This window comes from Thunnus albacares, chromosome 16, assembly GCF_914725855.1.
Source record: "Thunnus albacares chromosome 16, fThuAlb1.1, whole genome shotgun sequence".
In the NCBI taxonomy this organism is placed as follows: domain Eukaryota; kingdom Metazoa; phylum Chordata; class Actinopteri; order Scombriformes; family Scombridae; genus Thunnus; species Thunnus albacares.
Window position 1 is genome coordinate 22,986,264 of NC_058121.1, and position 27,348 is coordinate 23,013,611.

The following is a 27,348-nucleotide window of genomic DNA, read 5'->3' on the forward strand; positions in this document are numbered from 1 at the left end:
CTTATTACACCTCCTGCGGTCAGTTCAGCATCTTCTAATGGATTCATAGATCTACAGTTTTTTTCCTGCTGAAAAAAAGATTCATTGTGCTCTCTCATAATAGCGGTTTTGGTTTGAGGCTGTGACGGCCGCGATGAACTCTTTCAGTTTCTTTTGTGCACCAGAAGGAGCGACGAGGTGCGTTCAGGTCCGAGCAGGTTTGTTCAAGGTGTTTTTTAAAGAGCTGATTTTGGTGTGAAGTGATTTGATAAGACATGAGAGAACAAGAGATGTGAAAGGTGTGTCTGAAGTCCTTTAACTGAAGTAAAAGAATAAATACCTCAGTGGCAAAGTACTTTAAGTCCCCCTTTAATATATAATGTAGTCAGATGTCAAAAGTAACAGATTTTAGTCTCCTTTATGCTTTCAGATCAAATCAAGAAGGAAACAAATATGGGAAAAATAATGAAATTAGATGGAAAGGAAGTATGAAAAGAAGGCATAAGGAAGGAAATCAAATACAGAATAAGCAGGAAAAGGAGGAAGAACAGAAGAAAAATATACAAAGAAAGAAAGATAGAAGCAAGAAAAGAAGGTATTAAGGAAGGAAAGAATGAAAAAGACAGAAGGTGAAATAATGAAGGAATCAACAAAGGGCATAAAGGAGTAAGGAAGAAAGGAAAGACAAAAAGAAGACAAAGAAGAGAAGAAAGAAGAACTGAAAGAAAGAGATGAAAGAAAAACAAATATGAGAAAAAGAAGGAAAGTTATCAAGATGTATGAAAACACATGTGAAAAGATGGCAACAAGGAAGGAAAAAATAATAAAAGAAAGAGAAAAGATTAAGGAATCAAGGAAAAAAAGTCTGACCCATAAAGAAAGAAGGTAAAAAAAATGCTGCTTACAGTTTGAGAAGAGGTTATTAAGGAAGTAAAGAAAGAAAGACGGAGAGAAGAATGAGGGAAATAAAAATGTGAGGAAGGAAAAAAGAAATGGCGAAAAGAGGAAACAAGTAAGGGCTGAAGGAGGTAAAGATGAGAAGAGAAGAGAGAGATCATTGATACTTTGTGAACTTATTTCATATCAAATATCTCGATATCTAGATGAGATGGTCGGTGTGGGAGATTAGACGAGTCATAAATTCTTGTTGTGACTTTCAGTCCAATCGTAGCTGGTTGTCTTTTACGATGAGTTACGATTGGATTGGATGTTCACCGTGTTTACTCGTGTGTGTCAAAGAACGTCTGAGCTCCTATTCATCGCAGAAAAACTGGAGATGGGATGTTGTCAGCGTGTTTTGAAGCATCCCAGATGCAGCATCAGTTTCCTTCCACACACACACACGACGATACACTACATGGGAATAAAAGAAACAATTGTCGCACCTCAAGCTCATTTTCTTTCCAGACGTATCCTGATTTCTTTCTGTCTGGTGTGGCCACTGTTGGGCTGGAAAAAAAAAAAATGCACTGGATGAAAAGTAGAAGCATCTATGAGAGCATAATGGAGCCTTGTGGTGTTTTGTTTTAAGGTGAGATTGAACGAGCGTTTGCAGAGGAGGAAAACAAGAGGAACAAGATGGAGAACGCGTCTCATCTGCAATCTGCTGAAGAGATGGAGGGCTGCATGAAGGGAAGGCCTCCCCCCGTGGCTTCTCCTGTAATGAAAGTTTTTGTTTATGTCCATCTGCTCCGCTTAAAGGACTCGCCTCTCCAAACAAGATAAGCCCCGGCTTAGAGCCGCCGCCACCGCCACCGCCACCGCCACCGCCGAATCTCTCATTTTCCCTCCTCCCCAAGACACCTGGGAAGTTAGAGTCGCCGTTACCTCGTATCTCTGCGTAAAGCTGGGGAGGCCAGCTGGTGAAAGTCATTTAATCTGGGACAGGATGATTCACCGAGGGGACGGGATTGCTTTTTGTGCAAATGCTAATTTAATTATTGAGGTGAATTGAGACCGACGGCGAACAGAAGTTGTGCTTTCTTATCAGACACAAGAGAAAAAGATGTGAAAACTGTCTAAGAAACATGCTTTGGGATCATCACACACAAACTACACAGGCCTTTCTTGTAGAAAGTACCACAACTTCAGCCTTGACTACTTGGGAATTCAAACTTCTCTCAACAACTCAGAAGTCCAAACTCTGTAGGACGGGAGGACGCAGGATTGGAACAGCTGGACGTGACTGTACTGTGACAAAATCATCTCAACTCAAAGCTCCACTGACAGAAAAATAACCTGAATGACAGCAAGATGCAGTCAGACATCTTATTCAATCTGTAATGTAGCTATTATAAAAATCACATTTATTATGTATATTAAAAAAATAAAACAAAACGTAATTAGACTGATCTGTAAATTTTGATGTTTGTATTTACAGATGTTTATTGCAATGTGTCTGTACATATAAGGAGCACAGAGTCCACAGAGGCAGCGCTGTTGTTCTGTCCAGTAAAAACATGAAGATTCACTTTAACTTCAGACAAACTAATGTGGATTAGATTTCATCTCTGAGACCAATATTCAACTCGGAAAAGGAATCATATCAGATATCAAAATGCTGCAGAGATCACACTGTTTTACCCCTGATGACCACGGATGTTGAGTGGCCGATCGTCTCAGTCACAGTGACTGATGACGTTTCACAGGTACAGACAAGAACGCAGATTGAGAAAAGGCCTCATGTCTTATACCGGACAGTAAAACAGTCTTACCTGACTTTTGGTTACAGGTATTATTGTGGTTGTTGACTTTCAAAGGCGTCTGTACGCTACAAAGATCCTCTAACAGCGTCTGAAACCGCCTTTCTGAAGCAATCTGACAATCGCTCAGTCTGAACAGTAACTGTTGAACAATTTGTGGCCGAGGGGAGGCGATTTGTATCAAAACTCAAACTTTTTAATCTTCAAATCATAACTCTGTCAAACCTGAACGCGCAGACATCAAAACACAAGATGTAAAAATCAGCAGAGCTTTTCTCTCTGCAATCTGTTATTAATCAATGCGAATAAATCCACTTTAAAATCTTATTGATTGCTTTGAGATCTCGGTTCGTAATCAACAAGTTTCTGACTTTTCCTCCAGTAAAAGTTTTTACATTTTTTTTATCAGAACCAGGGATTACAAAGCACTTTATAAACATAAATACATACATGCAGGCAGATTTACCCAAATTGAATAAGGGAAAAAGGCACAAAAATGTTCAGAAGCAAAAGAAAAAGCTGTTTAAAACTGGCTAATCAATGAGAGTGATCAATGATAATGTTTATTTATATGGATACATGTTTTGAGATTACTAAGGCTCAGAAAGTCCCATCAACATGGTTCTTGAAAATCTCCTTTATACGTTCATAAATGGACACAAAAGAGACAAAAGGTCTCCTAGAACATGTATAATAGTACTCACATGCAAAATGATGCATTTCTGAATAGCATAACTTATCCTGAAAAAAATATAGTGATGCTGCTATAAACCTATAGACCTTCAAAGTGTACAATATAGTTTTTGACAAGTTTGACTTACATATTTGCTTTTCTCTCTTTCTGTGTGTTTTTCAGTACCTGAACAGAGGATGCACTCGATTCTTCGCCTCCAAAGACACAGACAAACAGATCCTGCAGAACCGCAAGAGCCCAGAGGTACAGTCCACCGCAGCCTGACTCCATTTCATTCAATCACTTCTTCCACACTGCCGGTTTGTGTTGTTTTTAAAGGACAGATTCACAATTTTTCAAGTCTGTCTTAAAGGAGCCCAAATGAACATTGAAACAGGTTATTCACACTTGAGAAACTGTGAATCTGTCCTTTAAGGGTTAACCCCAGTGTCCAGCATGTGGCATTATTATTGTTTTACTACTTTTGTACTGAAGTTAACAAGCAGAATAGTAACAGTCACCAGTATAAGATAAACTGGTGACTGTTTTTTAACTGTAAACAATGCAAAGATATTCCAGTGGATTAACAGTATAGACCTGTAAATGTGCACGATATGTCCCCTTGATTGTCAGACACAATCATTTAATCTCCATAAAAACACAGTGTTGCATGTCTGTCAGTCAGTGTAGAGAAAAGTATAGTGTTTTGTACTCCAGTGAGGACTGTGTAGCTGAACTGTGTCCACTGTGTTTCATTCTCAGTTTTAGTTGGATGCAAAAAAAAAATACAAGTAGAATAAAAAAAAAAAGCAAACGTTCTCATCGCCTTGTGTGCTGTAAGAAAGGAAACAGTTGCTCTGCAAACTCCGCTAGCGCCTCGTTAAACCTGACTCAGCAGATTGATTCAGATTTACTGCCTCCAGCTCCTGTTTCCTTCTGGCTGTTTTTTGCCTGTGCAGGACGGTTTGTAGCTTTTGATTTATACCTCCTCTGTTCTCTCATCGTTCACCGTGTCTGATGCTCTTTGTCCTGCTCTCTCGCTTCTTTGTTGCTGTTTGCTTAGTATCTTCTCTCATCTCCTCAGCTGAACAGATTTATCAGGTGTGAATCTTATTATTGGTTTCTTTGTTTGTCTTGGTAACTCCAGGTAATTCCCAGCTGGGAGAGGAAATCCTCTGATCCACTGGAATAGGATTTGGCCACAAGGAGTTTTACCTCTCTGAAGGGAATAATTAGTTTACATTTTCCAGCATACTGATGATTCTTCTTCTCTTAGAGTCTGCCCAGTGTTGGAGGTAAACATGTAATGTTTGTCCTGACGGTGGCGCAAGAGGAAAGGTCATGGGATTATTGAAATCTAAAGGGTTCATCCAAAGTGGGTAGCTTCTAGAAAGTGAAGCCAATTACCTTAAACCTGCATTTTCTCTAATGGCCAGCAGGGGGTGACTCTGTACTGTTTGTATAGAAGTCTATGAGAAAATGACCCTACTTCTCATTTGATTTATTACCTCAGTAAACACTTTCCTAATGAGTTTATGGGCTCAGTCACTAGTTTCAAGTCTTCTTCAATGCAGCAGGATGTTCATTTTGTAAATTATGGTCCCATTTAGAGTAAAATAGATGATAAAGCAGCTTATGCTTTAGGGTGTGGATACCTTGTGATCGACAAGTTGCTTTAGTTGGACCCTGGGAGCTCCCCCCCCAGCTCCACACTCTCGTCCAAATATGGTCACTTCTTATCACTTCTGGCTCGGTGATGGTCAAACTCGAGGCTTCAAAACGGGAGTCCATAAACCAATGGGTGACATCATGTTGGCTACGTCCATTATTTTTATCCATTTGAAGAGCAGGAATATGTTTGTGACTGTCAGACTTGAAGATGGTGTATAATATAACACATTTTCTTACTCGGTTTGCCATTACCATAAACATGACATATAGTTTCTGTGTTGATTGAGTTCTGTTACAGTTTGACTCTTGAAAACTGCGAAAATTGTTTAAATTTCCCTCAAACCATGCAGAGCATATATTCTGAAAGTAGTTTCTTCAACCCAGACACTATAAAAAAAAAAAGTTGTTTTTCATTTTTATGACTCAGCTGCTTCTCACTCGCTGTAATGAAGCTGTGAACTTCAACCAAAAAAGCAGAAATATACTTTTAGTTTCCCCCCTGATGGTCCAGAAGATTGAAATGGGAATGTGAGATCATAAATGGTCAAAAACATAACAATTCATCTTCTGGGGATATTGGGAAAGCAATCAGGCCAGATGTTATTGAGATATCTTGTTCAGGACTCAAGTTTTGTTTTGGCTGGACCAGCTGAAGACATGTTAAACATGGCTGAATATGATCATTATGAATATGTAAATATACTCATCTAAGCAAATAAAACATCGAATCAAGGTACTGTGTGTATCAGTAGGTGAAAAATGTAAATTTAGATTGTGTCCAGTAAATCAGCACCACAAAAGACCATATTTGGAAACTAGAATACAGCCAGTTGTTTGTATGTCTGCCGTCACTACTGCGTTGTCTTTTTAAATTAGACAATTAAATGGATTATTTTCCACAAATTTAAGTCTCGGATTAATGTTCTGCTTTTAAAAGCTCTGCAAAGCACATCCGTGCAAACAAGTGATCCAGTCTCATTTTCACGCTTTAAAGCAAGACTATGGAACTGAAGTGACAATTATAGTAAGACTGTAAATGTTGAAACGTAATGTAACAGTACAGAAAAGTCATAAAGTCAGTTACACAGCAATATCTATCTACATTCTGCTAGCATAAGCTACTGGTCATACCAGACCATGTGAGGCTGTAGCAGCAGGAGTGTGTTCAATGACAATGAATTAAACTTTTCATTTGAAAAAGGAAGAATCTGTTATTTCATCTTTAAAAAGTTACTTAGCCCCACTTTAAGGCTTTTAAAGCTAATACTTTGATCTCTGCACTAGTGTAGATTCTAGAAAGTTAAAAAACAAAAAAGTAAAAGTCTCTACTTTTTGTGAAACAATGTGAGATTTTGACACTCAATTAAATTTTTTTACTTTGAGGCAGTCATGGTGTGAGATTTGCAGTTTTATCCTCAACACATAACTGTGTTTTACGGTCGGTGATGAAGGACTCTACTTACTTGTGTTTCATTAGAACTTGTTTGCGCCTCGATGTGATTTGCAGTAATTTCTTGGCGAACAAGATGAAAACTTTTGCTTTTACCTCAAGCAACCGAGATGGAAAAAAAAAAAAACGAGACGATAAAGCAGAGGATGCCTTTGCAAAGCTCCATTTGAATATTTTTGTGCAATTATGTAGGCTTGCTATGCTGCAGCGGTAACACATTAAAGAGATGAAACCCAACACTAGATTATCTCAGCAACAACAAAGACCCTCTCAGATATTTCATTAGTGGCGTTATGTTTCCTGGCCTGGAATTCCTTGCTGCAAACCAGCTCTGCCTATATAATCTAATATATTTCAGAATAAATTCAGATGTTCACATTAAAACAGCAAACATTTTAATTAGCAGCCTGGCTCAGAGCCTCGGTGCAGCACAAAGACATCTAATGGGTTGCATTAATAAGAAAACCACCTCATGTGAAATGAGCTCTTTCCTTTGCCTTCGGCCTTTGATTAATTATGCACAAGTATCCCATTACTGCGGATACTGTATATGTGGCATTCCCTGCAGTGCAGCATTATTAATTATCGGAGTCATTAAGAGGAATATAGACAAGAGACGGGTGCTCTGCTGTCCATGCTGAAGATGGTGGATGAATGGAGGGATATTCTACCGAGAGTCATAGATCCTATTATATATAAGTCAATTTTATTTGTATAGTCCAATATCACAAATCACAAATGTGCCTCAGGGGGCTTTACAGTCTGTACAGTTCATCACTTTCCTTTGCAACATAGAAGATTCAATCTGTAAGTCTTTGCATTTTGAGAAACCTTTAATAATGCATCACAGTTTGTTTGATATTTTCATATTCATAATTATTTAATGTTTCCACATAAACTTTAAAAGGAATGGTGCAGGCTGTAACTGCAGGATTTCTTCTGTATTAGTGTGCTATCCAAGCACATTGATCTTACTTGTTTTTCCATTACCATAAACATGACAGTTTCTGTGTTGATTGAGTTTTGTGACAGTCGGACTCATGATAACTGTGAATATGGTGGAAATTTCCCTCAAACCATGCAGAACATATCGTCTGAAAGTAGTTTTACTGTTTTGTTCAACCCAGACACTATAAAAAAAAAAAAAGCTGTTTTTCATTTTCATGACTCAGGATATCACAACTTCACCAGCAGCTGTAGATCTGAGAAACCACTGCTGCTGCTGCTGCTTCTCACTGGGTTTAAACACAGTGTAATGAAGCTGTGGACTTCAACCAAAAAAGCAGAAATATGCTTTTAATTGACGCCTTAACTATGAAGTTTAAGCAGCAAATTTCCTCCTGATGGTCCAGAAGATTAAAATTAGAGTGTGAGATCAGTTTAGTGGCGTCTCCACAGGCCACTTATCTTTGAGTGTAGATATAAACTGTACAGCTGCCTGGTGGTGTCCAAAAGCAACAACAATGTTATATTTTATCTTACTATGTTGCTTCAAACCTTTACCTTCACTGATACAGATAATTCAGCTTAAATGGTGTTAAATTTGAATATATGAGACCTAATTTCAACGTTTTATCTGATTTCAACAACAAAGGTCAGATGATTTCCACCCTAAAAATGCACCTACCTTAAACCATTGCTCAAAGATCTGTCAAAGATTTCCTTGTATTTTAGATATCCTTCTCTTAAAATCAAATTCAGATAATATCTGCTGATATTTGTATTGAGAATAAATACATGTCGTGGGATTTTCTTCAGGCAGAAAAAGGTAATGGAGCTTGTTTAACTTTTTGTTTTTCATTTAAATTTTCTATTTTCTTAGTTCATTAAGCAAGCGTGATATGTGAAATTGAATTACATGTTTGTGGTCACAGAAGTGTCGCACTGTGGAGACATTCAGAAAGGAAACAAAGAAGCTGAAAGAAATAACTAAAAAAACAAAGACATGGTGAACAGAACGCAGGACAATGACTAATTTGTCTCGTGTTATAATCGCTTCAAGCTTGTACTGCTCAATTACTTGGTGGTGTTAGACTTGGAGTCACAAACACAGTGTTGGGTATAAGGCAGAGTTTGTCCTGGAAAATGGCCAAATAAGAGTTTTGTTTTGTGGAATCCACAGAGTACAGCTTGGTGATGCAGCCAAGAAATAAAATCTACATTTTTTTTTCAAGAAATGAAAAGAATGAAAAAGACCTGCACCACCTGCAAAGCCATCATTGTTATGCAATTAATTAATTAGAGCAAAAACATCCCTCTTTAATGAACAGTATCCGTGCAGATAGAACACACTAACCTAGTTCATCTGCTCTGTTTGTGTTTGACAAGAAATTAGCCTGATAATCTGCAGACAGTTGCTAGCTGGTGTTGACTGCAACCAGACAACCATAGCTCAGATCAGTGTGTAGAGTGTTTTTTAAGTCTGTCCCTGTTGTAGATGTGACTTTAGCCCCAGAATGTTCCATAGAAAAGCTCAGAGAAGTGGTTGCTCTTTACTAGAGGTGGGTAAGTAAACCAGATGTTGTTTTACGACTCCCTAAAACAGCTTATTTCAAAGAAGGCCTCAACATAATTAAAGAGTCAGGAGTATCAGAAAAGTCAAACCAATTTATTAACAAAACCAACAACAACTAATAAAAGCTGACGGGGCAGCCAACATGAACAAAAAGAAGTGAAGACACCCATACCAACCCACAAACGGTCGTAGGATCTGGGCTCTTCCGTCTAACTTAAACAGGAGAACTAAACCTAACAGATATAAAGCTGCGAAAACAGGATTACCAGACCCACCAAACAAGCAAAAGACTAACAGAGGCAAAAAGCTAAAGCATAGTAAAAGCACACAAAAACAGCAGCTGCTGCCAAGGCTTGGAAGTAGAGAAGAGAGAGTGAGCCAAATTCCTATTTGGCCAATGGTATCAGATGTATATTGGCCAAATCAAACAATAAGTCTTCATCCTGGAAGTTTTTTCTCATGTAAAAAGAAAAAAAAACACTGTCTGATAATGCATAAATCTCTCCTTTGTGTCGCTTGTCCAAGTTAAGTTTTTGAGCATGTAGCTCATTACTGCCACCTGAGGCTGGAGGGCAGAAAACACACAGTGGTACTTGACGGTTGGTGACAACTGCAGTTGAAGTGGGTGTTTTTCCCTCCAGTGGCCATATGGGGCAATAATGATAATAATTTCACACTCAGCAAGGTGAGATTCAGGCGTTATCAGAAGTGTTTTAAGGTGTCACAAGAGAAAAGACTTTAAGGATGAGGACTAACTGGTTGGTTTGGCAAATTTGGTACGTCTGGTGATCTGCCCCACCTCCCTTAAAGAGCAGTGTACAGCAGTTTCACCAAGGCTGAATCCAAATGTCTGGACTTGACCACACTTGCAGACTCGCAGACTTTGTGGGCGTATTCTCGGGAAGTCTGAGTACAGAGGTCTACAAATGAAACTAATTGAAATTAGTTACAGAGTCAGGAATTTCAATTAATCTCCATGGAAAGAATAGAGGCCTTAAGTCCCATCTCATAGTGAATTTTATCCCTTTGGGGTCCAGTGCCCTTGCAGACCTGCGACACATCATTTGACAAGTCAACAAGTCTGGAGGACGGACATTTAGATTCAGCCTAAATTTCTCTTTGAAGACTTCTCTCACCTTTTTGTGCATCTTATAACTTGATTTTCATGACATTGTAATAACATATAATGACATACTGCAATGAATGTTCAAAAACATTCAAATCAATCAGTATAATTCGATATATCGCTCAGCCCTACCAATGAAATAACATTTGCAAACACTCCTCAGCATTGTGCTTTGACTTGAGCACCAGGATGGAAGAGCAGGCACCACAGATAATATCAGATAAAACCCAGGATCACAGAAAAGTACCCTTCATTCACTTTAATGTAGCCTCAAATTCAGGTAAGCTTGAACTTTAGAAAAAGAAACACGTTGGATTTGAAGTTTCCATACAGAATCAAACAAACGTGGAGTCTTCCCCTCCCACCTGGTGCTTCAGGTTACATAAAACAAACCCACAAAAGGATTAGTTGCAGATGATTGAGACCAGGTGTAGTCACAAGTGCTCTTTGCTGTCATCACTGATCAATGATGTGCTGTATGTCTCCTCACTGCTCCGTCTCGTATCACACAGGATGAAAAGGTGATTTCCTCCTTTCTGTTTTTAAGGGACTCTCTTAGATCTTGACGTTGATGTGAATGTTGGGGAAGCCTTACCGCTGGGTTCACATCTCCTCCTTGAGTGTATGGAGGTTAATGCATGCTGATTTTAATCTTTATTTCACCTCTTGAGTGCTTCGTATGGTTTCCTACTTTCGTCTGCCGTGTAGAAAATAGTGTTTCAATCAAACTGAAATCACTTGTGATTGCTTTTGTGTATCTCAGAATGTCACAGTGCAGAGGTATAAACACCCAAAAGCTCAGCAGAAAGAGGTGCTGATTAAAAATTTGGTCTCTATGTGCATCAGTGTTGACATTTTATGTTCTAGGAAACGGTCTCATCTCAAGATATAATGTTCATTAGCTTAAAATTCACTTTATTGGTAAGTCTGCACTATTTAGGTTCTCTTCACATCAGATCAGCTTTTACAACAGATGTTGTTATTTATGTTGTAAGGATTTAAAAATTCACAAACCATTTTTGTGGTGATATAGATTAAAATCCAGTGGCAGAGTGTAACTAAGTACATTTACTCAAGTGCAGTACTGAGGTACTTTTACTTTACTTTAGTATTTCCATTTAATGCTACTTTATACTTCCACTCCACTACATTTTAGAAGGAAATATTGTACTTACATTACATTTATTCCACAGCTATAGTTACTAGCTACTTTTCAGATCAATAATTTATGTGTAAAACATACAATCATCTTTATAAAATAACTATAAAATAGCATTGTTATAGATTAGATGACCCAACAGTATAAGTTGTTAACATTGGTTCTGTGTTGACAACTTTAAAATGCTGCTCACATGTACTATACATGTCAATAAATCAATATCAATATTCCAGTAATATATATGATAAATATAACATTCTAAATGGGACGATTTTACATCATCAGTACTTTTACTTTGAGACTTTAAGTAAATTTTGCTGCCAATACTACTTAAGTAAGGTTTTGAATGCAGGGCTTTGACTTCTAATGGAGTATTTTTTTAGTGTGGTATTGCTACTTTTACTTGAGTAAAAGATCTCAGTTCCAAAACTGGTAAAATCACATTGTTTGTTTTCTTAAATCGTATCCAATCATCTTGCCTATTAATTAAAAATGACAGAACTAGATGCTCAGTTTTCTTCCACCAGATTTGTTGTTTAGAAATTGTATTGTGCATCTGGATGAGAATCTGAAATATATGCACCAAATTTTCCCCAATCAAGTATGTGAACTATGCCAAAAATGGGTCTGACAGGGTTAAAGCTGCATCAGTCTAATTTTGGCCACTAGAGGGCAGAAAACCATCAAATGAAGCTCTCAAAAATATTGATGCAGATTTAAGAAACCCTTTTAAAAATTACTCAGTCTACACCAAAGACTTGTCACATTTTTCTACTTTCTGCTAACTGTCATTAAAATCTTTCAACAACTTTTTAAGTTATCCTGCTAACAGACAAACAAAAACACCTACTTGGCCAAGGTGAAGATGCAGTAAAGTGTCCAACACTGAGAAATAAAATAAAGTATCTTAGAAACATAAAACAATCCTCCAAAAATCTGAAAAACAATTTTTTTTCAGATTTTCATGCTTTGCAGTGGTATTTTTCCCCACCTGACCAAAAAAACTAATTGACAAAATGCTCAAAAAGTAACATAACTGCTCCTATTGTATAAAGAAATAATGGTTGGATGAGCTGGGTTAACTTGGCAGCCACAACAAAGATTCATAATGAGCTGGTTTGCAGCAATTGTTACCTTCCTGCTGTTGATTTATGTGATTTGACTACATGAGTCTCAATGAAAAAGAAGCCAAATGAAAATCCAATAAGAACCTGATTAAACAGTGAAACCAACTAAGCAGAAGAATTTGTTTTCTACTTAATTTTATCACAGGGATCACTGAGTGGTCAGCATGTAGTTTAACCCGCAGAGGGAAAAGATGACATTTCCCTTTATATCATCAGACTGTGTCATTCTTGAGTGGGTTTTTCAGGTGTGTGTTTGTGTTTGTGTGTTTTCTACTACTTCACTATCTTCACATTCTCTCTTCTGCAGACTTGAGATGTATCATGCACTGCTTATTCCGCTTCTGTACACAATATTCAGTCAAAGATGAGTTTATTAGGCAACTTGAAAATAAAATTAAATGATTTCAGTGCTGAATATTTCTTATTGACCTGACTGCCAAAGCAAAGGAAGAGAGTAGCAAAGTAGAGAGGCAGGCGGCTGAAAAGGACTGAAGCTAAATTGTTTGGAAGGGTAAATGAATGGAAGAGGGGTAAGTACTGAAAAAGGAAGGTCGGTCGGTCGGTAGAAGTTAAAGATATTAAAGATAAAAGTAAAGTTGACAGTAAGTTTAAAAGACGCTTGAAAAACCTCGGATGAAGGAAGGAATCAGCCGCCAACAAGTCAGTAACAGTCTCCACTCTGTCCCTGGTTTCTCAGCACATGAAGTCGGGCCCTCTGAAGGACCCGCTGCTGGACGACCAAGGCGACTTCAACCGCATGAGCGTAGCCATGAAGAAGATCGGCCTGGACGACACGGAGAAGCTGGACTTGTTCAGGGTGGTGGCCGGCGTGCTGCACCTCGGAAACATCGACTTCGAGGAGGCCGGAAGCACCTCAGGTGAGCTGCAGCGACATACAAGTACATGAAAAGATAACACGTTGCCCTTGGAGACAATATGAAGTTGACATCAAGAACAGCTCCAAGGCAAGTTTATAACACTTTTCACACACAGGGGCTGTTCAAAGCGCTTTACATATTGCATTAAAGACAAAAACATTAAAAGGCAAATTAAAAGAATAGAAAAGGAAATAAAAGATGTATTTGGAGATGTGTGTAAGAACTGGAGACTTCAAGAAGAAACATGCTTTTTGATTCTACTTACAAATTCCTTAAAGTGGCTGTAATTGATATTTGATAATAACAATGTCTGAGCTGTCAGTGTGTAATGTGTTGGTCGTGGCTTGTAGTGATGAACCTACAGAGAGTTATCAGTGACTCTGCAGCTCCCCTTAGCTTTACAGAGCTTTATAGTGAGATCAGCTCATTGTTTATCTGTCTGGCTGCAACTTTACTGTTTTGGTTCACTCTCACTGCTCTCATAGTGTCGTTTTCAGCTGCAGCAGGCAGCTGTTTTCGGAGAAAAAGCTCTAAAAAGCCACTGCACGCTATCTGCTCAGCACCAAACTGCAAACAGACACAGTTAGCTGTAGATTAGCTGGTGAACATAGTGGAGCCAGATATTTCTCTCAGGAGTTGGTGGAAAACAGAAACAGATCTAAAAAAAGAGTGAATATTGGACTTATATTCACCGGCTGGACAGACTCCAAATGAATGATAATGTTGCTCCGTAGCTGCTGGATGTGGAAATGAGCAACTGTTTGCTAACAAGTTCAACATATCAACTTAAAAACTGATGACATATCAGTGTTGTGTTCACTACTTGTTTCTGCTGCCAAAACAAATCAGTTAATGCAAGTATTAAGATAAGGTTGGATGGCACAGACAAAATTATTACATATATCCTTATTGATGGGTTTTATATTCTGAACTCACGTTGATCTCATTGAATCAAATCATATGTTATATGTTATAATTTTTTTATGATGTATGTTCCAAGTATTTGAGATCCCATTCTTTGACTGATTTTGATCAAATTTAATTTGTTCTTAAGTAATGATATGTCGGTATAAAATGTTATCAATAAATTATTTGATAGACAATCAACAATAACGCAGTGTAAAAAAAGAAAAATATAGCATTTTAGCTCATTTTACACCCCAGAATCAGCTGATGCTAATATGTCAAACTGAAGTAAAAACATAGAAAACATACTGTAAATATAAAATACAATATAAAAATTTACAGTATTATACCTTTTTACCTAAAGAAATTGCAAAATACCTTAACAATTTGAATATATTTTGATTGATTTTCATTCAAAACTTCAAAACTTGCAGGACTTAAAATAAAAAATGAATAAAATATAGAAAAACACCTAAACCTTGTCACTCCTGCTGTAGAAATCACACTCATGAATCACCTTTTTAATCCACTAAAACACAGTTAACGCACCGGACGCTGTACCTGTGGTGGCATTCATGCAGAGACGGAGCTTGTTTTATATCGTGTGAAGAATCTCTGCAGAAAACATAAATGCATGTGGTGCACAGCTCTCTTATCAGATGAAACCATCACTACTCGGTGTTATAAAGCTCCGGTGGCAAAAATGTGAAGGATTATTCTTTGTGATACAGATTACAAAGAAAATGATTCAGCACATTCTGACCAGGTACCTCAAAGGCATCGTTTAGAGGCTTTTTGTTGGAGAAAATTAAAGAGTTCAGAGGTGATGATGATACTGACTAATGTACTATGACGTGATCACACATATATGCAACCGTTTTAATGGCTCCATGGACTGAAATCCAGCCTGTGAGTCTCCAAACCAGTGACAGGTTTTAGGCTACGCTGATAGTCGGCTTTGTGTTCGTTCGCTCGACATCAGAAAAGATGAATTGCGGCAAAGGCGGCGCGTCGCATTAAGTTAAATTCACACTGGCTGGAATCTAAGCTGGCAGGATGACAGTTTACTGAGACGCAGCAGAAAGCTAATTCTGAGTCGATGTGACTTTGTTTACAAGCTCAGGCTCACATATAGACTGTCATAAAAAAGGCTTTGAAAAGGGAGAAAAGGGAAGTAGTTTCTCAAGGTGATATATTTGTTTTCGTGGTTCTTTACTGACATTGTGGAATGTAAGACAACCAATGATTTTTTATTATATAACCAACGTTTCAAGCACACTTAGTCTTTGTCAAGTTAAAGTGATACACGTCTCACACCTGGTGCTCATGCAACAAACGCTTTTATTAATTTACAGATGAATTCTGTCAATGAGAATAAGTAAGAATACTTTCATAAATAGTTCATAACGGTGCGTTATGTCCCGTCTACTACACACTTTATCACAGATATATCAGTTTTATCACCAGAGAGCGCTGAGAAGTTTTTCAACTGTAAAATGTTTTCGCCGCAATTCTTTAAAGAGCAATTTAATTAGCTCATCAAAAATATGTTTGTAAAATAATATCGGCTCATTTGTTATTCGTAAAACGTTCCAATTATTTATTATAGCCTCAAAAATCGGGGTCACCCTAAATAAAAATTTAAAAAATAATGTTGTTTTATGTTTCCACATTTTAATCGTTCTACATGCTTGCATCTTATTTTAAAAAATGTATTATTTTATTTACTATTTTACTCTGATTATGTAACGTCTGTCAAGTGGCAAAATCCTGTCAAGATCCCTGTCACATAAATAATAAGTAAATAAACCTTACAGTAAAGAAATGGATCCCACCTGAGCAGGACTAGTGTGAACTCAAACCACAGGTATGATACAGACGACAGTTTATCATCATAACCGATGATCTAAAAGCGCAGAGTTTTCAGCCGACAGCATTGTGTGATTGCATTTGCTCCGTATCATCCGTCTCACAGGCTTCCCGGCTCCTAAATGGCACCATTTTGGTTCCTAAGAGGCAGCTGCCTGTTTTGATCTCATCCCTCAAGACCCTCCTCTGTGAACGATCGCCGTAATATTCAACCTCCATCCACCTTCTTCTCAGCTCAGTCTCGTTGTGGTCAATGATAAATGGTTAAGTTTCGTCATTGGTGTCAGCCAGGCATTTCACTGAAGGGAAATTCATTAATTACATAGTTTAAAAAACTCGCATACTGATTACTCAAGCTATCGTTAAAAACATTATTTTCTCTACATTTCAAGAGGCATATTGCAGCGTTGTTTTGTCAGACGCTCCACCTCATCTCACGCCTCATTTTTCACAGCGGTTCAGACTGAAAAAAAATCAACAGATCCTTTGAACTTCACCGGTGAAGTTCCTCAGCTCTCGGTTCCTCCCTGTCATTTTCTTCCTCCGCAGGGGAGAGCAGGAAGCGCAGCGGGACGCCTATTAAACAGACTGGTTCTCGCAGCAGGTGGCTGTCGTGGCACGTGTTTTACAGTGAGGAGGGTGGGCTCAGTCAGAGGAAAGTAATGATTCGGTTTTTGAGGCTGGCTCGGCTTATAGTTTGCAGCCTCTGTGTTCAGCACTGCATAGAAATCCCTTGAGGTGAGATTTAAGAAAGCTTTTAAAGAATATTTATTTGTATTTGGCAACGCCAGAAGAGATTTTTATAGTTTAGAAAAGCATCTAGAAGTCAAATTCAAATCAAATTTATTTAACTCGAATGTAAAGTCTTATTATTATGCGGAGCTGAGAAAAGACAACCATCGAGAAAATACAGATTTTTCTAGATATAACAGAGCTGAAGGAAAGGCGTCATCAGAAATAGTGAGCTGTGAAGAGAGATAGAAGATGGAGATGGATATCCAGACAAGCCTAAATGTGGAAACCACACAGAGAGGAGGAAAAAAGGGGAAATCTAGAAACATTTGAAGAGAAGAGAGACATCTCAGACGTGTTTTAGTTTTTCTTTAAGACGTCTGATGAGTTTCATATCACATCTGTGACCGTCTGATGTCGGGATTGATTTCTAACCACCAGACCATTCAGATGTCTGTGTTGCTTTGTTCTTTAAAAGGCAAATTTTAGCTCAGCATCCATAAAAAATGGGTAAAAAAAGTTGGAACAACTCCAACGCTCAACTCTTTTTGTACGTACAGTTTGCTCAAAATAAGAGTGGATGACATACAGTAGAGTAAATGAGTGTCCTCAGTTTTTTTTTAGTGTTTACAGAACAAAATCTTCCAATTTTCAATAATTAAATGATTTTTTTTTTTTAGCATTGTGACCAATTTTGATCAAATTTTCCCCCCAAAATATTTGACTTCATCTGACTCAGCAGGATATTTTTTGACAACTCACTTCCTCTTCTTCCAATATTATGAGCAAATTCATTTGTAGATTCATGTCTGCATGTTCTGTGCATTGCAGCGTTTTGGATATAATAAAAAAATCTGCTCAGCAAACATATTCTGAACTCCTCGCAGGTCAAACTGCTCTGAATGTGCTCGTCTAAGTCCAGCATTAGAATGGAGAGCGTGTCCTCGCATAAGTCACCGGAACTCTTTGACACTTGGAGGACGAAGCTGACAGACAGAACTCGATTCTTCTCAAGACTCGATTTATTTCAGAACGAACTGAGAAATCTTGTCAGGAGAGACTTCAAATAATGAGGTTTAATTAACTTGGAATTAGGTCTGAGTCCTTGATTTACATTTACTTTGAGCGTTTCCTTTCAAAGGGTCTTCATTCACAGTCCAGACATTGATTTAATAGCTTTTGCTTAGTTTCCAGGAGCTATTGATTCTTCTCATTGATCAGAGATGTACCTGTACCACTGTGAAGCTTTGTCACCATCCAACTGCTTATACATCTATTGATATAAATATCACAGTTATCAGGGGTTAAAGTCTCTGAATTACATGAAGAGCTTTTGTCTTTTAGTGTCTGACAGGCTGCTTATAAATGAAACTAGTTTCCCCGCATGAATTCATAAAGTTACTTATCTCTCTATGTCTATCTAGTGCTTCAGGAATTGATTGAAAATCATAATCAACAAATGTCAATAAATCCCTACAATGACTTGATCTTAGAGCTGGAACAATTAGTCAATTAATCGATTAATCGATCATCTGCAGGTCATCTTTAGGCATGAGACTGTGGGGTCGTACAAACAAAGACACATGAAGACGACACTTTTGATATTACAACAGACATTTTTCAGTATTTTCTGACATTTTATATAGATAACGATTAATTGATAATGAAAATAATTGTTAGTTGCAGCCCTAATTGATTTTTTTATTATTATATGTATGTTATTATAGTGATGTGTGTGTATCCAAAGCCTGATACATCTTATTCCCTTGTGCCGTAGACCACCGTTGTTCTCCAAAAACTATTAAAAACACGCTAGTAAGCCACACTGCAGCACTGGGTGACGTGTTCCTTCATCACCATGAACACACACACCGTCCTGCTGCCACAAATACTCTCTAGAGCATCAAATGTGGATCATCCGACAAAATAGTCTCCAACAAATGCTCTATTTCCTCCTGTTTGTTTGATAAAAACTGCAGGAAAATTAATGAGCTTTTTTTTTTTTTAAAATGAAACTATATATCTGTGAGCTGTGTCAAACATTTACGTCTTCAGAAGGAACAAATGGGTTTGGAGCTGAGATTCACCAGGTAGAAAAGTCAGAAAGTATTGAGAGACGGACTAACAGGTTTTGGTCTTTTCATGGGATTTGTTGACAATAAGAAAAACATAGAATAACAGCAGCCTCATCCTTTAATCAATATGAAAAATAAGCATTTGTTGCAACATTAGAATATCATGAACAAGCCCCTGATTGCTTGTTTAACTGACACACTGATCAGCTCTTCTATGTGAACTTTTTCACCTTTAACTCCCCTCATGAACTGTTGCAGCCCTCAAGACGATGTGACAAACTTTGATATGAAAAAAACTCTTTGCCTTTACAGTATGAATAGTGTTACTCTTCTACTTCTACTACAACCTACCCGGCTCCTTTTAGGCTTTGTTCAAGTCTCCCTGGACCTGCACAGTTCACAGCACGTGGGTGTTACCTCTCTGAGCTCACCTTGAATCTGCTCAAGGCATCCATACATAATGAGCGCTGTGTATCGCCCTCGCCTTTAAGTAGGGCGCACGTAGACCGACCGTATTGTCGATATGTCATCATGGAAGTGCACATTGTTGCAGAAATGCGGGGGATTTAAAAAGATTACTTCATTCACATTTTTTACACCCACCTAATCCTTTGTCACGTCGGTACGAGGTCGTGTTCTGCCGCAGCGTAGATCAGAGAGACGACCCGATCAGGTCATCGGCCCATCAGAGACGCTTCATGCCTGCCGGCGGTTTAGTTTTCTGTTACCCACTTGACTTGTTTGTTTATGCAACATGAAAGGAAAGTGTATTATAAATGTAACCTCCATCCACAAAAGGGCAGGAATGAAACTCAAAGATGTCCTTGCTTTGACAGAATCTGCCAACTAAACCTCAGATATGACAACAGTTCGTCTGCTTTAAAGCCTGGAACACGTTTTTTTTAAAAAAAAACCCAACTTATTATGAATTGGCTCGACATCACATATTTAACATCTGACAAATAATGGTTGTGTGCATTGAAATTTACATTTGTTTAACCTTAAAAAGCCAAATATATGCTGGTTTCAGATTATCATATGTGAGAATTTGATGCTTTTCGGTGTCATACATGACAGTAAACTGAATATCTTTGGTTTTTGGACTGTTGATCTGACAAAAAAAAGACATTTGAAGACATCAGCTTGGGTTGTGGGAAATTATAAAGTATTCATCAGATTAATCAATAAGGAAGATAATTGTTAGTTGCAGCCCTACAATCCATATAATGTCAATATCTTGATATGAAACTAGATACTGTTTTTCTTGTCTTTAGTGACAGCTGTGTGAAATTCTTCCACCATGTCTTCAGTAAGTGGTTTCCTACATTACCCAGAAAGCCTTGTGAAACCCCCAGCTGTCAGCTTCATGACAATTTTGTTGATCGAGAGTCATTTATGTTTATCTAAATGTTGTGGTTGGGTAAAACTGTATGTATTGAAGTGATTTAGTCAAAAAAAATCTTCATATTTTACTGACAACTGACTTTATCTTTTATTACATCGACCTGTGCGTCACAGCTGGCCTCCACTCACAGACTCAAGATGAAAATGATCTTTTAGCTACTGGTGTAATAAATGTATTGTTTGTTGTATTGTGTGAAAAAGAGGAATCTTTGACGTTATCACCCAGCTGTTTGTTCAGGTAGAAGGTTGCATTGAAAACAGCAGCTGTAAACTCACACACACTCCGCTTGCTCAACCTCTTCTACCTCAGAGACATGACCCTAGCTATGCTGATGTTTGCCCTTCTCCTCGTCTCGCAGGCGGCTGCGCCATCAAGAACCAGTCGAGTCAGACGGTGGAGTACTGCGCTGAGCTGCTGGGTCTGGAGCAGGAGGACCTGAGAGTTAGCCTCACCACCAGGGTTATGCTGACAACAGCAGGGGGCGCCAAAGGAACAGTCATCAAGTAGGAAACCTGCCTTTACACACATAAACACAAACACAAATGCTGAAACATCCAGCACACACCCACACTTGAACTGCATGCACACTGAGATTTATAAAAACTGAGTCCCTGATTATCTCAGATACCACCTCGGTACGTTTGGAAGCAGACTGAACCAGACGAGAGCTGCTGACTCCACCTCAGTGTTTAGTACCAACATGGATGCTTCTTCCTTTAGGTTCTGTAGTTTTGTTATTTTGGTTTTGGTTTGGTCAGTGTATTCATCGGTGAATAGACTGAGCTTGTTTTATTTATAAAACACATAAACTTTATTAATATATCATGTGAGACAAGCTGAGAAAACCAAATGAAAGTGCTGATGTGGGACTTTCACACAGTATCTCATTCATGTTTTTACACCGTAAAACATTTCTTTGATAAAAACTGTGAATTTTTAATATTTTCATTGATTTACAGGCTGAATACAGAATACTTGCAATGAAAAAGGCACAACAACGAGTTAAAATCACTTTACATGTAAATTGACTCTATTATAGTCTTATTTCTTACATTTTTCTGCTGTATTTAGTTTTTACAATATTAATGAAAAAAGAAAATAAATAAATAAATATCATATTTTTAGGGATTATCACTAAAGATTTGTACATTTTTATAGACACGTGTCATTTTCATGTAATTTCTGTTGCTGGTAGCTTTATACTTTGTTAAAATGGCAAAATAATATGTTGTACTTATAGCCGAGTTTGTGCTGAAAAAATGATACCATGCATGATGTGAAACACAGGCGCTAAATCAAGACAAACAGGACGGCAAAACGAAACGCGCATGACGATATGTTGCTATGGTGATGTTGTTATTTAAATAGAATTGGATAAAAAATATTAAATTAAATTATTTCATGTCTATTATTTTATGTAATTATTCTAGTAATGCATGTAGCTATAAAATGCAGCTTTCTCTTAATATTCTATCGCAAACTTTAAATTAATGTTAAATTCTCTCCAAAACTTCCCCAAATTCCTCGGGAGAATTTCAAGCTCTGATCCTATAATTCTGGGTGTTGTTGCACCAAAGTTATTAGCATCTCGTTGTCCAGATGTCCCATGTTGTTCCCTTGTGAGTTACATAACATTTACGTTGTAGATTCTGCCGCGGAGGACGACAAAAAGTTAAAATATTTTAACTTTTGAAGGCAATGCTGTCTACTGTTACTGTTCCCGGTATTCTCTGCTGGCCTCACCTAATTTTACCATCCTGTGAAGGCAGCATTGGTCTGATCCACATGTGTGTAAATAGGCATGAGCGAGCTTGGACACACACATTGGTAGAGCAGATGGTTGGTGTATTGCTTGTCTTATTATCACTGTCCAGAGAGTTGGACAAACACTTTCTCATTACAGCTGAGAATTTACACTAAACTGAAACAAGGCTCAGAGGAGCGCCAGCAGAGTGTGGCGGCGCTCGAACAGCTGGCTGACTCACCTCCTCGTCTTATTGTCCAGAAAGAAAGTTGCAGATAAACATCGGGGCGAATTTGAATGTTTATTTCCAGTGGTTATTATATGAATAAAATGATGAGCCATCTGGATTTTCAGTGAAACATCTGGATTGTGGAATCAGTTTGATTTGAAAAGTTCACAGAGGTGAGTGAATGTTGCTGGAAGGTTGTTGCTCACAATTATAACTTTTTGGTGTAAACTCATTCCCTCAGCCTGGCTCAGTTCCTACATTTCCCAGAAGGCCTTGTGACGTTTGTTTAAAGGTGTGTGTGTGTGGTGTATAAACAGAGAAGGCCTCTCAGATCACATATTCACTCCATTACATTCTGATGGGGAGTTTATTTCTGTATGATTGTTGAAGGTCGAGGCAACGAGGCAGCGCCAGAATAAAATACTTTTTCTTTGATTTCAAGGGAAAGACACAGAACTTACTATTGATTTTTTTGACATTTTTAAAGCCCTTTTTTTAAAAATGTTAGTGTCTGTTTATCAAATCAGACCACAAAAACCATCATAAAAACAACATGAACAGAAGAACAAACTAATTCCCCATATTCACTTGATTAAGTGAATTTTCTATATATGCATACAGTTGTATCACTACACCCAACACAGAGAAACCATAACACACACAGCACCACATGACAGGAAATAGACTGAAAAAGATTGATAATGTGTACAAATATAGACAGTAAACAGTAAAACAATTAGAGACTAATGCACATGAGAAATAAAAATTCTAAAAATGTAATAAAATAGATTTTAAAACTATAATAATAATGAAATAGAGTGAAATGAAAATTAGATTAAAAAACTAGATAAAATAGATAAAAAACCAAAGACAAATAAAATTGATAGGAAGGAAAAAAAATAAGAAGAAAATTTTATTAAATTTTACACCATGAATATATATACAATACAATTATAACATACCACTATTACAACAAATTCAGGCTGTAGTCAAGACCACCTAAATCCAAGTCCTAGCAGCCACAAGTGTGAATCAAAACCAGGTCCAGAAATTAAAAAAGAAAAGCAAACAGAGAAGAAGGGAAAGAGGATATCATCAAAAAATATGAAAGACATTGTTAGTGAACATTTTCCAACAGCTTTGTTGTTTCAAATTAGTAGCATATAAATAATTGTATGTATATGAACATAAGAGAGAAGTTTGATTATTTGAAGGACTAATGAATCAAGAGAACTGCACATATGTCCATACTTCAGGACCACAAACTGAATCAGACACCCAATGCTGACATAGAAGAGCAATTAAAGGAAATGTCATGTTTAAAATCTCTATGATGAGAAAAATACACTGACAAACAATAAAATTGACTCTGAAACTCAAAGTTCTTCACCTTTACCTACTTTGAACTGTGCTGCAGGCATTTGAGGGCAAGAAAAGGAAAATAATTAATCTTTTTCCTCATCGTACATACCCTTGTGATATTGTCAGTTTGACCCTATTCTATAATCACACAGATAGCACAGAACATAAACCAACAACCATATCACCAATAGTCAAAATCACCAACATATATTTGCTATATTGTCCACCTGTGCCTCTAAAAGCAAGATAATTCTTGTTTACAGGCACTATTACTGAGAGGTGACCTTTACGGTTTACTGCAAGTTGAAAGGGATCACAAATTTTATGCTGATAGAAAACATCCTGCTCTAATATTATTAATGGCTCCTATTTAGGAAGGAAAAATGAATAAAAGCACAATTTTAACCATGCTGGAGGAAGCACAGGGGCGTAAACATGGCGGCGTTCAGCTCAGCTTGTGTCGATTGCTTCAATTTATCAACTCTGTCTCAAGATATTTATATTTAAGACACATTTTATTATGATATATATGTTTAACATACCTATTTATCAAGTACTTGCAATGTCAAAGCATCATCCTAGCGAAATACTGAGTGTTCTCACTGGATTAAAGATAGATTGGTGTGTTTTTTGCACACGTCCTCTTTTCCTTAGAGGGATTTCAACCATCAACCTTCTCGATTTAAGGTTGTTTTTGTCCGTCAGTAGGCTGCAACCGGTTTACAGCAGGTCTTGTACATGTAAAAACATAGAAATTCTCTCCTGTCGCTGACATCACCTCTTGCTGTATTGTGAGAGGCCTAATTTATATGTACTGTGTTAAATTAAATGTGACAATTGGCACGTTGGAGCACATATGGCGCTCTCCTCCCCGCTGCAAGAGAACACTCAGCACACACTCCGAAGTTCACACAGCTATTAATGTGTTTACAAGTGTAAAAGAGGGTGGTGTGCTCTGTTGATTTAATTTTCCAGGGTACGGATTAGCTCAAGAACAGACCTCAACGTCCTTTACCCCGAGACCTTTTTGAATAATTAAAGGAAAGCACAAACATCCTGGAATGTTTTCCCAGCGGTTAATGTATTTAGAGAGCAATTTGCAGGCTGGCGACCCCGGTGAACTAATGTGTGTTTATTTTCTACTAGTTTCTACACTGTAGAACAATACTGAACACATCAAAACTCATTGGTTAAACAAACCAAAATGTTTCATATTTCAGATTCCTCAAAAAAGTAGCTACTGTTTGCCTTGATGACAGCTTTGCACACTATTAGCAATATCTTAACCAGCCTCGTTAGGTCGTCACCTGGAATGGTTTTCAATTAAAAGGTGTGTTTTGTCAAAAGTTAATTGGTAGAATTCTTTGCCTTTTTAATGCGTTTAAGACCATCAGTTGTGTTGAACCGCTCGACTACCACTACACTGTATACACTGCAGTGACACATGGATTTATTTTTGTGAGACTGTTTTCATATCCACCTCAAATCAAAACAAGATATTGGACATGACGTCGAATAAGGGAGAGCGGTCAAGTTTAACATTAAGAAATATGGATCCCAGTTCTAGTTTTGACACTGATGAGGTTGGAAATATATATTCATATGAATATGATGGACTAAAACCTCATAATTTTGAGCTTGCCATATGCGCAAAGGATCAGGAACAGACAAGAATTAGGATCAATAATGGACATTGGAGAGAATTATGGGGTAACGCATCCAATAGTTGTTGTAACTCCCTGAAACTGACAATCAAACCGACTTGTGATTAGTCAGGTTTCTGGCTTCACACAGCTGCTTTTCATGTGGACAACCACATCAGTGCAACACTATGATTGTCTTTGAACCTCCAACAACACTGACATATCATCAGTTTTTTAAGCGACGTTTAACTTGTTAGCAAGTTAGCTAGTTAGCTTGTTAGCTAGCAGTTGCTTATTTCCACATCCAGCAGTTACGGAGCAACATTATCATTCATTTAGAGTCGTGTTTCTGTCCACCGGGTGAATGTAATCTAACCTCTTAGTGTTGGGAAGTTGGTCACGTTTTTAAATCTTAAATTAAACTGCCATATTTTAATTAATTGGTTTGCAGGGTGTCATCTTGCCCATAGAGAAGCTAATTTGACCAACTCATGACTACATCTCTAACTCTGATTAAAACATCTCCACTTTTAAAATGTTTAACCCTTGATTGACATAAGTGTTTCTTATCCTTTTGTTGAGTTGCTGTAGTTTAAAGAATCAGGAATAAAATGCTGAAGTTGCCTGAAACAAACTTGAGAGGGCAAGAAATGAAGACCAACCAAGCAGGCAGCTTCGTCCATTCACAGCTTTATCAGTCGGCTCCAGCTGAACAAGATAAATGTGAACTTGTGAAGCGATAAGGAGGAGGAGAAATATTATACCACTTTTACGGCTCAGTGCACAGCGCCAAGGGAGAGGTACAGGTATTAGAAGTTACCTCGGGCTCAGAGTTGGAGGGAACAGATACCTAAACAAACCCTCCATCAGACCGCGCTGCTCTTTCATGAAGAGTTCAAGGCCGCTAATAACTTCGTCCTCAGAGCGATGAAGAAGATAAGACGGGAGGGGAGAGACACAACCACACAGAGGCAAGCAGTAATGAGAAAATAATCGAGCACTCATATCCAGAGAACCAGGACGCCGAATCACAGACCTGTTTAAAAGAGTTTAGTTTGACCCGGCGGTGTCATCCAATCATAGAAAGAAAGAGCTACAGAGACACAAAATATAGAAACAAAAACATAAGCTGATATAAATATACATATATATGATGTATTGATACAATAATACGTGATATTTAGCAGTCCAGAGAATGAATTGTACTGACTTTGTTGATCTCTGACTCTTCCTCTAGCGCCACCATGAGGTCAGCTTTATTATTATCCCAGAGGGACAATAGAGGTTTTTTTAAAACGAAATGTCTCAACAACTACTTGATTGTTATGAAATTTGGTTCAGACATTCATGTTCCTTCAGGATAAATTGTAATAATATTTGTAATCAATCACAAAATTCCCTTTTTGTTATAAACTTAAGTATTAGACGAACACTGACAAAACTAAAGACTTTCTCATCAGCTGTACTTACTGCTGATTAGCAAATGTTAGCATGCTAATATGCTAAATTATGAACATTATACCTACTCAATATCAGCATGTTAATGTTGTTATTGTGAGCATGTTAGCATTTAGGGTTTAAAATATCCAGTAACAGTATGTTAGCCAGTAGTAATTTATTTGAACATAAACACAACATAATCTTTTCCCCTAAACCTTATTTGTCATTGGGACTCCTGCTTTTCCAGCTCAGTGGCCTCATTAAGATGAGTGGGAGTGCTGTCACATAGAGCTGATGTCTGTCTGAACATGGTTTAAGAGTTTTGGCTGCGTGTAGAGTGACTTCTGCTGCTGTACTGAAACATACAAACGGGTCATATTGAAGCTGTGTAAACAAATAGCCAATGCTTTAGTTTGAGTCAAGATGAGCCTCTGTTCTCTGAGCAGTGGATGGATACAGGAGCGATAAAACAAAACATGAAGAAGCAGCAGTTACAGTATTATGCTCCACAGAGCTGCAAGATAACGAATGTCCAGAAGATCTAAAACTTGCTGTGCGTATCTTAAACTGCGGGTTTAAAACATTTATAGAGCTCAAATGACAAGTCGATCGATAGAAAAATCAATCTGCAACAATTCTGATAATGGTTTATTAATGTCAGAC

The 27,348-nt window shown here is 37.7% G+C and overlaps 1 protein-coding gene across 1 annotated transcript in view; it reads left to right on the forward strand.

The window, feature by feature from the left end:
* myo6a (myosin VIa) overlaps positions 1-27,348 on the forward strand; it is a 170,516-nt gene that overhangs the window by 45,841 nt on the left and 97,327 nt on the right. Inside the window, exons 10-12 of the mRNA XM_044329994.1 lie at positions 3,538-3,618; positions 13,100-13,280; positions 20,626-20,770. Coding sequence (XP_044185929.1) covers positions 3,538-3,618; positions 13,100-13,280; positions 20,626-20,770 — 407 coding nt within the window. The remainder of the gene's footprint in view (positions 1-3,537; positions 3,619-13,099; positions 13,281-20,625; positions 20,771-27,348) is intronic.